Source organism: Hevea brasiliensis, chromosome 12 (genome assembly GCF_030052815.1).
Source record: "Hevea brasiliensis isolate MT/VB/25A 57/8 chromosome 12, ASM3005281v1, whole genome shotgun sequence".
NCBI lineage: Eukaryota > Viridiplantae > Streptophyta > Magnoliopsida > Malpighiales > Euphorbiaceae > Hevea > Hevea brasiliensis.
In genome coordinates this window covers 1,328,633-1,340,286 of record NC_079504.1, presented here as the reverse complement: position 1 = coordinate 1,340,286, position 11,654 = coordinate 1,328,633, and the positions used below count along the sequence as shown (strand labels likewise).

At 34.0% G+C, this 11,654-nt stretch overlaps 1 protein-coding gene across 1 annotated transcript; it reads right to left on the bottom strand.

The window, feature by feature from the left end:
* Positions 1-308: 308 nt before the first annotated feature.
* LOC110655892 (receptor protein kinase CLAVATA1-like) lies at positions 309-5,336 on the bottom strand. The gene is made up of 3 exons (XM_058130781.1): positions 2,631-5,336; positions 1,499-1,652; positions 309-854 (listed from the first exon to the last, which is right to left on the bottom strand). Exons 1-3 carry the CDS (start codon positions 5,064-5,066, stop codon positions 502-504), a joined length of 2,943 nt encoding a protein of 980 aa, XP_057986764.1. The 5' UTR covers positions 5,067-5,336; the 3' UTR covers positions 309-501.
* Between the last annotated feature and the right edge of the window lie 6,318 nt (positions 5,337-11,654).

Sequence of the window (11,654 nt, the reverse complement as noted above, 5' to 3'; positions counted from 1 at the left end):
AATTACATTTTGATTTAAATTTTGAATTATATTTTATTTTTTTAATTATTTAAAAAAAATAGAAAAATGAATAGATAAGGGACAAAGAGTAAAAAGCATAAAAAGAGACTAATTTATAGCAAATTATTAAATGTTAACAGCTCAAAAATTTGGATAAAAAGCATAAAAAGGGATATTTCATTAAATAAGTTAATAAGAAGATATTAAAATTAATTTAAAACTAAATTTAATATGTTTTAATTATAAATTTTTAAAATAATTAAATAATTTTTAGCTATGTTTTTCTGTAATTAAAATAATAATAATAATAATAAAAACTTTCAATCGTAACCTAAACGAAACCTTACATATTCACATCAATTTTGGTCATAGAAACCTTTGTCTAGATTCAATCCATGGAAAGAAGACACAACATAGCAAATGTAAATTCACAAATCACAAAGCTTATTACGATTTATTCGGTTTCATTACCGCAAACATTTCGTTTACAGTCCAGTGGGCTTAAAGGGTGCTGACGCTTGGGACACACTGGGGAGGATCAGTGAGCATGTGAACAACTTCCCTCATGGTGGGCCTATCAGACCTTTCATCCTCGACGCACAACATAGCAATCTTAAACAGACGAATCACACTAGCAAGTGGGTACTCACTAAGCCTAGAGTCCACAATTGCCAATACTGAAGCAGCGTCCGACGGTTGAGAGACTTCTGATGTAGTTTTCCTCACCCAATTCACTATGTCCACTCCATCTCCAAACTCCCCCACTGGCTTTCTCCCTACTATCAGTTCTAGCAGCACCACGCCGAAGCTGTATACATCGATTTTCTCGTCTACCTTGAGCGTGTAAGCGTATTCTGACGCACAACAGTGAAACTCCGCCTTAATCCGTAGTAAAATAAATAAATAAATAAATCTGCATTCCAATTATAGCAGTGCAATCTTGGAGGTGTGTCACGCTCAAAAACTAACATTGTATTTAGATGGATAGAAAATAAGGGGAAAATTTTAGAAGAAAAGTAATTTTATTTTTTATTGTTTTATATTTAGTTAAAAAAATAAAGAAGAAAAAAAATTAAGAGAAAAATAACAAATTTTTGGAATTTATTTTTATTTTATCTCCAAAACGAGTGGAAAATATTAAAAACTATAAATATTTTTGATATATCTCAAAGTCTAATTTGTAATTTATCCTAAAAAATTTTAATATTATTTAAAGTAATTAAGTTTAGCAAAAGTGTTGAGTTGGCAATCTGTTCCTGAAACATAGTATTATAAAAAAATTATTGAGTAAAAATGTGAATTTTGTTATTCTAAATTCAAGACCCAACTATTGTTTTATGAATGAATGGTGCAGACTAGTGTGTTCCATTATTTGTCAATATTTATTATCATATGAAAATGAAAAAAAATGGAATGTTTCATCACATGCAAGGATAATAGGATGTTCATAGGATCCGTACTAACAATTAAATGATACAAATAAACGTAGCAAACCTACCTGGTGCGATGTAGCCATATGTGCCAGCAAAAGAGGACATCCACTCCGATGCACCAGCGTGCCGTAAGAACTTGGCCAGCCCAAAATCGGCCACATGAGCTTCAAAGTCTGAATCAAGCAAGATATTATTGGACTTCACATCCCTGTGTATTATGTCACCCCACAAATTTGGTCTCCCGGAGAAGTCCAATTTTTTTCCGTTGGGTGCCCCTGGAGGGAGGGTGTGTGGTAAATCCTTGCTGGGGCGGGGGAGGGGGCATTGCAGGCAGCAATGTTTGAAGTCAATTTTTCGGCAAAAGCAAAGCCAAGCAGCACAAGCGGGAGGAGAGAGGTGGGAGAGGTTAAGAAAGTTAAGGATAAGCCTCGCATGCCAAAATGAGGTTGAGGAGGGAGAGCGGCGCGGCTTTGGCGGGCTTTTTGGGCAAGCAAAGGAGGGCGAAAGGCAGTTCCGCAGTCCGGCCGGCCGGCGCGCGCGCGCGCGTGCGTCGGCGCGCGTGGCGGCGCGCGCGCGCGCGAGCCGAGCAGAGTTTCAGCGCGAGCGGGCGTTCGGGGCGGGCGCGGCGCGCGCGGCGCGGCGCAGCGCGCGCGCGCGCGCGGCGGCGCGCGCGCGGCGGAAGAAAAAAGGCGCGGCGAGCGAACGCGGCGCGGCGCGCTGGCGCGCGCGCGCCGCAAACGGCGCCCGCGCGTGAGCGCGCTGCAGGAGCTGCAGCGCCGCGCGAGCCGGCGAAGCGAGTTCGCAGCCGCGGCAGGCGCGCGCGCGCGGCGCGCCCTGGCAGGCCGACGCGCGACCAAACGAGGTTCGTTCACCACGGCGAGGTTCAAAAACGAGTCGCCATTTTTTGCCAACTACCACAACTTTTTTTTTTTTTTCAGTAAGGAGTTCTTAACTAGGTTCTAAAGGCTATAAATAGGGTTTTTGGCCTTGGCCATCCAGTAAACAGTCTCTCAAGCCATTTCAAGCCTTCAAGCTTCATCAAAGCCTTTTTTTAGTTTTTATTGCTTTCTTTTAGTAGCTTTTTTTTTTGTGAGTTTTAGTAGTAGTCCTTTCCTTTTTGTTTCCTTTCCTTGTCTCTCACTCTTTTTCTTTCACACCTCTTCTTTTATTTTTTTTTTTCCCTTTTTTGTTTATTATCAGAGGAGAGCAATCATGATGCAGATAACAAAGCCCCTTCGCTGCCTCAACAGCGATTCTGTACCTCGTGTCCCACTTCAAGTGCCCTCCATTGGATCCATGCAACAAATTCCCTAAGCTCCCATTAGGCATGTACTCGTATAGTAACAAATTCGTATCCTCGTTGGATACGTACCCCAGTAGCCTCACGATATATCGGTGCCTGATTTGCCCAAGAGTTTGAATCTCGGCAGAGAAGCCATGATCGCTTATTCCGCTTTCTCTGCCCCCCAGTAGTTTGATTGCTACCTCAACACCATCCGGCATGGATCCATGGTAGACGATCCCAGCACCGCCTTTGCCTATGATGTTCTCTTCTTTTAAGCATTCAAGCACGTCCTCTGCTTTGAAATCTAGCCGTTGGAATGCGGTTAGCTTCCAAGCCCTTGATTTCTTGAGCCTTTTCTTCCTCATTTTATAAACCATCATGATTATTAGCATTAAAGCAATGACAAGTCCAATGTCCGTGATTATTAGCTTCGACGTGCTGAACGACGTTGTGTGGCCATGACTCGAACCTCGAAGCATACTTACGAGAGATGGGCAAGAAGCTTGGCGTGGTGCACATAAACTGGGGTTTCCTGCGAAGGAGCTTTCATTGAACACCAGAAACTGCCCTCCTGTTGGGATTCTGCCCAGTAGATTGTTGTAGGTGAAATCGAGAGTTGTGAGGCTCTGCATGTACCGAATGTCGCAAGGTATTTGGCCGGTAAGCTGATTTTGAGAGATGTTGAGGATACTCAAATCCTTCAGTTTTGCCATTCCTTTTGGAATCTCGCCTTGGAGCCTGTTTCGACTGAAATCAACTGACGTTAGAGAAGCGCACTGGGTAATTGAAGGTGGGATTTCACCGCTCAGGTTGCTTCTGCTTATGTTGATGGTGGTGAGGTACTTGAGATTGAAGATTTGGCTAGGAATTTCACCAGAAAATCTGTTGAGACCAAGTGATAAAATTTGTAAATTATGCAATTTCCCAAATGCCTGTGGGATTTTTCCGGTTATTCGATTGCTAGAAATCGTCAACAGCCTGACTTTATTTCCTGACATTTCGGAAGGGAGTTCTCCGGAGAAGTAGTTGTCATTCAACTCAACCACCGTCACCAACGGCAGATTAAATATTCCGGCAGGGATGGTCCCTGTGAGGAGGTTATTCATGATTCGGATTTTATCCAAGGACTTGCACTGACCAATTTCCTCAGGAAGTGGCCCATCAAAGAAATTATCCATGAGAATCAACCACTGTAGTTTCCCTCCTTTGCATAAATCCGGAGGAATCAAACCCGTCAAATGGTTGAAGGACACATCCAGCATCTTCAGTTTCCCGTTTCGGCCAAGATTCTTCGGGAGCTCAGAACTGAAGTTGTTTCCCCATGCATGAAGCAACTCAAGATTTGGAAAATTGCCGATAAACTCTGGGATTTGACCGTACAAGTTGTTCTTGAACAGATGGATTCGGATGATGTTCTTCAACTCTGAAAAGCTCTCTGGTATCTCTCCAATGAGGTTGTTGATTGAAAGATCAAGAGATTTCAAGCTAATTAAACTGGAGAGTTCAGGAGGGATAAAACCCGAGAGATTATTCATTTGAAGAAACAAGGAATGCAGGCGCTTTAATTTGCCTAAGCTTGGAGGAATCTCGCCTGTAAGATTACAGAACGCCATGTCAAGAACTTCAAGCGAACTCAACGACCCAAAATCCGGTGGAATACCTCCTTCGTAAGTGCTAAAGTATCCAACGTACAAGTTCCTAAGATTCTTTAACTTAGCCAAGCTGGAAGGGACCTTGCCGGAGAGTCCATTTCCATTCAAGCCCAAGTACTCTAAACTCTGAATCTCCGAGTATGACTCTGGTATCGAGCCTGAAAAGTAGTTCCCGCCAAGATGAAGATGCTTTAGATTCTTCAGGTGCACGAGGTCCAGCGGCAATGGACCGGAGAAATTATTGTTGTACATGTCAAGGATCTCAAGCTGAGTCATGCCAAGAGTGATCTCTCCAGGGAAATTGCCAACGAACGCATTATTGGAAATGTTGAAAATCCTAAGAGAAGTGAGCTCAGCCATTTCCAAAGGGAGCCTTCCAGAGAGATTGTGTGAAGAGAGAGTGAGGTTGACGAGCTTGTTCAATAGCCCAATTTCTGGAGGAATGAAACCGGTGAGAATGCAATGAGACGAGAGGTTGAGAGACACAACCCGTGAGTCCTCGTTGCAAGTAACTCCGGAGAAGGAATACCGACCAGAGGAAGAACGCGAGAGTATCCAGTCCTCCAAGCCACGACCAAGTGGTCCGAGCAATGAGGTTTTCAGCTTCAATAGTATCTCAAAATCACTGTAGCCAGAGCAAGCAGCTGCAAGCAGCAGAAGGATGAGAATAAAAGCGAGTGAAGCTCTCATTTTCATCCTTCTCTCGCTGGCTCTTTCTTCTAGTTTCTTTTAGAGGATATGATGGAAAGGTGGCGTTATTTTTGTGCTTGCTGTTCAATCAGGGAAGTTGTAGGCTACATTAAGTAGCGTCTTCAAAGCCAAAACATAAAGCTAATGCTACTGAGAAATCCAAGAATTAAAAAAAAAAACAGAAGGAAGAAATGATAAAATAATGGTTGCTTCAGTTCCATGTGTGCTTTGATCTTGGATTTAGCTAGTTGGGTTCTGGGTTGGGTTTTAAATTGTTTTGCTTGGTTTACGATTTTTTTTATTAGCCCGGGAATCTTTTGTAGGAATGAATTTTTATTTTACAAAAAAAAGGCCTGCAGGGTCCACAGAGAATGTGGAAAATTAAATTGCAGCGAGAAATTGTTGGACGAAGACTTCTTTTTCTTTAGACTTCAGTGGTTTTTTTTTATTATTTTTATTTATTTATTATTCATTTAATACAATTTTTTTTTGCCAATACTTTTATAATAATTATTAGTGTTCTCACTCAAATCAAAACACTTTTTTTATTTATATTAGTATTTATATTAATTTTTAAATATTAAATAAATAGTTCATAAAACACTATATTTTTTAATTATTTTTAATAATATTTATATAAATTAATTATTTTAATAACTATTCACACTTAAATATGAATTATTAGTAATTAATGTTTTATATAGAATTTTAAAGTAGGAGTATTTATTAAAAATAAGGGTTAAGTTAACTATTAAATGTAAAAAATAATTATATAGTTAAACATTAAATATCATCTTAAAAATTATTATCAAATAGAATCATAAAGGTTAAGAGATAATTTTAATTATAATTAAATAGATTATATCATTATCTTTTATATTTAATTATTAATATAATAAATATTTTTATTTTAAATTATCATATAAATAATTAATTTTTAATATTTACTATAATAGCCGACCGCTACAACAACTAATATTAAAATTAAGGCTACAATCAATTAAATTAGCAAAAACACATTTCTAGAAAAGTTGACAGATGATGAAACCCATGCAATTAAAAAAAAGAAATAAAAAGCAACTCAAAGGCACCCTTAACTTTCACATGTAATGCATTCTCTTTTCTCTTCTGCATTTTGAGAGGTTGATCTTTTATGCTTTAAAAAAGTTGGTTAAAGTATACAAGATATTGTTCCCAACCAAGAAGAAATTACTCGGAAATTTTCAGAGCCGCATGAACTGTGGCAAATAAGACAATCATTTATTATCGTTGGATTTGGCCAGTTCATCTCATCTATTGAGCTTGATGCCATCACCTGCAAAGTTATTTTGGTGCTTTAACTAGGTTTAGATAATCTTTCCCAGATGCGTTCAAAGGGGGAAATTATTCATGGAAACTGCTGTGCCACATCAATGTTCAACAAATCCATTGTATTTTAACACGTGGCATAACTTTAAAACTTTTTAATATTTTTTTTGGAAAGCATAAAAGGATAATTCATGCCGATAAACATTATTTTTTTTCTTTTTATCTTTCTCATTAAAAATTTTAAAAATTATTTAATTAGGGACCTACGTGATTTATTGAAAAATGTTTGATAACAGAATTATAAAAACTAACTATTTATAAAATTATTGGTAAATAAGCTAATAAAAATTAAAAACTAATATTTTTATTGAAGTAAATTAACGTAGCAGCAAATCACCAACGATAATTATTTATTATGTTATTTATAATTTAAATTAATTATATAATTATATAAATATGAAAGAGCTAATGATTAAAAATTAAATTACATATTTATTTATTATTTTATTATCTAAAATTTTGTCCTCTTAACTTTTTCGTAGAGAATGTTAAAATAAGTGATTGAAGGAGCAAGTAGAGGTGAGTTAATTTCGATTCAAATTAAAAAATTGAATCGAATAGAATTAATTTGATTTAATCAGTTTGATTTTAAAATTTAATCGGTTTAGTTCTATTTTATATTATAAAAATCTTAATTATTTCGATTCGATTCGATTTTAAATAGAAAAAAATTAGTTAAACTGAATTGAATTAAATAGTAATTTTATATATTCAAATCGTACTAAATCAAACCGAATCATTTTTTGAATTGATTTATTTTTATGAAGAATTTATGAATTATATTTAATTATATATATATAAATTATTTTATTTTATTGATTAATAGTTATTAGGTTTAAATTAAAGTTAAAATTAAATTAAATAATTTAAAAATTAAGTCTAAATTAAAAAATCAATCAAAAGTCAAAACTGATCAATTTAAATTGAATCAAACTAAAATAAAATTGTTCAATTTAATTTGATTTTTTATCTATTTCAATTCGATTCAATTTTTAAATTATGTAATTTAATTTTTAAAATATATAATTTAATTTTTATAATTTAATTTTATTTGATTTGAATCCGATGTTTACTCTAAAACTAAGTTTAGGATGAGGCGACATGGGTCGCTCAATATGCTTTTCACCAATTAAAAATATATATATAGAAAAAAAAAAGGGTGTTTACGGGGATGCCTTATAAAAAATTAAAAAGCTTGTAAACTTATGCGTTATGTCAAAATACGATATGTTTATTGTATATTGACGTGGCACGTCACTTCCTTGGAATATGACGAGAAGGTGGTGGCAGGAGAAGATGGTGAGAAAGCTACGGTGGTGGCAGGATAAGGTGGTAAGAAAGCTAAATATTAGGGGTGTATAGCCACACCGTGGAAATAATAGTTTTTAAAGATTGAATATTAATTTTAATTTATAAGGGAAGATAAATCGACATATTGGATATTTTTATACAGTTTGTTATTTTACTATTTGATATTTGTTCGAACTATCAAGATGTTTGAAATTATATCTGTGACATTCAAAAAGGTCATAGATAAAAATAAATAATAATTATAAGAAAAAAAATATAAATAAAGAAAACAAACATAAAAAGTTAAATAAATCGAAAATCACAGCGATTGGTAATCCTCCTGAAAAGTGACTGTGAGGTCAATCATAACCCTATTTTTAAACAGGAAATTATGATGCCGCGATCCTAAGTACTATTGCGAACCTAGTGGAAAATAGAAAATCACGGAAAATAGCTGATAAGTAGGTCCAATAATTAGGTCATGGTTCTGGAAGAAATATCGAATTATTTACAAATCGGATAAAACCGGCGAGGGACAAATTGGTCAATTCACCCCTGGAGGTGACTCACAACGTAATTGTCCAATAAAATCGAAGAAATGAAAATTTTAGAATATAGAATTAAATTAAAAAATTATGAAAAAATAAAGAAAAAAGGAAAAAGAAAAAAAATGAATTATGACCTCATCTTAGTGACATCACCCATGATGTCAAAAAAAAAATAATTATTCTAATTTTTGACTAAGTCAAAAGGCAAGATAAATATATAAAATTAAAAACAAACAAAAAAATAGTCATCTTCATTTTCTAGTTGTCGTCCCTCTCCTCATCCTCTCTTCTCTCTTTAGTTTTCCTCCATAGCCATATTTTTCAAGCTTTTAAAGCTTGAATTTATTTAACCCATAAATCCCCTAAATTTCATAGTTAAAAACCTATAATCAAGCTTTGGCAAAAGGAGTGGAAGAGAAAATTTCAAAAAGGAAGTGGGAATTGGAAGAGTGAAAGATTTACTAAGAGGTTAGTGGTTAATTTTCAAATTTATGCTTTAATTCATGATTAAGTAGTTAAATTACACTAGAAAATGATAAACAAATGAAACAAATCATGCTCATCCCCATCCACATGAATTTTGGCCAATATAAGGAAGTTAGGGTTTGATTGATTTTGATGCAATTAAAGGTGTAATTAAACTTGATTTAAGGTGTAGATGATGCTTATACACTTTAATTGCATCAATTGAATTAAGTAGAAAAATTAGGATTCTTGACCCTTAGGGTTTTGGGAGAAAAATTGAGAAATTGATAAATTGATGTACTTTGACCTAAATGAGACTCAAAATGGTCAATTGGACAAATTAGGATATGTTTGAATGGTTAAAAGTAAAACCAAATTCAAATAGGCAGGGGTCCAATCTTGGACAGCCTGACCTAGGTCCCTTTTAGGGACCAAAACCGTAATTATACTACTCCAATTGTTGTGAGGTCAATTGGAAATGAAAATAGACACATAATGACATATTTTTCATGTAGAAACTATGGCCAGAAAGTGACTCTAAGTTAGTGAACAATTAGGTCAAATATAGGTAATGTGCACTACCACTGTACAAAAATGATCAAATGAATAGTATTCATTTGGCCATAACTTGGTCTAGGCAAGTCCAAAGGACCTGATTTTTACGGCATTGGAAAGATATGACATAGTACTACAACTTTTATGAAGAACACTAACTCAAATTCTGCCCATAACCAAGTCATTTTGCCACCCAAAGTTGGTTGCCCAAAACTGCCAGAACCAAAAACTTGTCCAGAATTCTGGGTAGATACAAATTTGGCCAGCCTTAGGAAAATGGCCATAACTTGAGCTACAAAACTCAAAATGGAGTGATTCAAAAAGGGAATTAAATATAATATATTAAGGAACAACTTTGATGAAGGAAAGTCGGCCAAATTTCCACTGTAGGCAGACAAATGGAACAGTACAAACAAGTAACCCAAAATTGAAATTTTGAGATTTAACCCTAATAGACTTTGAATTGAATTTGATAATCAATGCCAACAGAAAACATGACTCAAAATGTGGCATATGAGTGCAATTATAATTAATAAACCTATTTAGTAGGAAAAAGTCAACATGTTGACTTTAATAGTGTAATGAATAGTAACCCCAAAATACAAAATTCAAATGATACAAATTTAAGCAAAATTAATGCTACATCTAAGTAGGCATGAAATAAATTAATGGATTTACTATGAGATATGGCACTGAAACACTGTAAACTATGTGTTTCAGTTGAAAAAGAGACTGGAAATGGATGTTCAAGGAAAAACCAAAATGTGGGGTAAATTAGTCAACAAAAAGGTTTGTGCACAACTAATGTTTTTATTAATTATGTTTCTTCATATGTCTTTTGACTAAGTAATTTTATTTCTTATTATATTATGTTTATCAAATATTGAATTTATCTCAACAATTATTGACATGTGTTATGGTATGAATGAGTTTAGTTTTGGAAAATGAAATTAGTTATGATTTCATTTTGTCATAAATTGAATAAAGTTAGCTTTAAAAAAATTTTGATTGTAACATGGGAAATGGATAAAATTTATTTTGAATTGTAATGAGCATAAAATTATGGGATATTGAAATTGACATTGAATTAAATTGTGTTATGATTTATGCTCACAAAAAGGACAAAGAGATTTATGATATTGTTTTATATCTCACTATAGATGTTTGACTAGGTTATTACCTGTTTCTCTCATTTGTTGAAGAGACAATAGAGTTAGCTTTGTTTTGTTTTGAATACCATGGTATGTGCACAGGCTTGGATTCTCCTTTTATTAGATGTTAGATCTAAGTTTTTCATTGGCCATTTCGAAAGTTTCATTATTGTGTTGTGTACTGTGCACGATGATTCGACCTCCCTAACCACAGGGAGTTAAAATCGCTCTGAACATGGCCCTTTCAGATTAGTCTTGCAGAGTTAGTGAGATAAATAACGATTTTTAAATAGTAAATAATTGTGATTTCAATTAATATTTATATATATTCGATTTTATTGAAATTAATATTTATTTCTATAAATTGCTTGAATTACTTTAAATGTTCATTTGTGATTGATAAATTTAATTTCTTGATCAAGGTCACTTTAACAAATGATTTGTAGTATTGGCAACGAAGATTTTGACTTTTGGAATTTTGTTGAATTTTGAGACTTCCAAATTAATTATTATAATTTTGTTAATGTATATTGTATTACATTTTAAATTATAGTTGTGCACCACTGAGTTTACCACTCAGCGATAGCTTTGCATGTCATCGCAGGTGAAAAAAGCATAAAGCAGTTGAGTAAGCTTCCTTAAAGACACATTGGATATAGCTTCGGGTATAACATAAGTATACCCTTATACATAAATTTTGATGTATGCATCTAATTATATGTATGTAAATTATTTGAGCAGTTGTACAAGAACTTTTGTAATGTTATTTTAGTGTGTAATTGAAAAGAAAATTATTTATAATATCAATTTTAGTACTTTAATGAATGTACTATTTAATTTCTTCTTGAGTTTGAATTTATGTATGGTTTCATTTATGATGAGTTTGGGTTGAAAATGAACTGAGATAGTTGATGCAAATGATTTATACATTTTTTAGGATGGAGTTATGGTTGAGCAAAAATGTTGGAAGTGTGTTTCTTTGCAGGTTTTGAAGAACTGTTTTCTCAAAATACAGCTGGTACTCTGTCGAAATTTTTATAAAAATTGTGAAAATTTTAATTACTAAAAAATTTGATTTGTGATTTAGTTCCAATTAAAGGTTTTTAAAATTTATGAAAAATTTACCACCAGAAAAAAAAAATGAATGAACAAAAATGTAACAACCAAGAAAAAAAAAAATTTCAAAAGAAAAACGGGAGGAGGAACCCCCCCCCTCC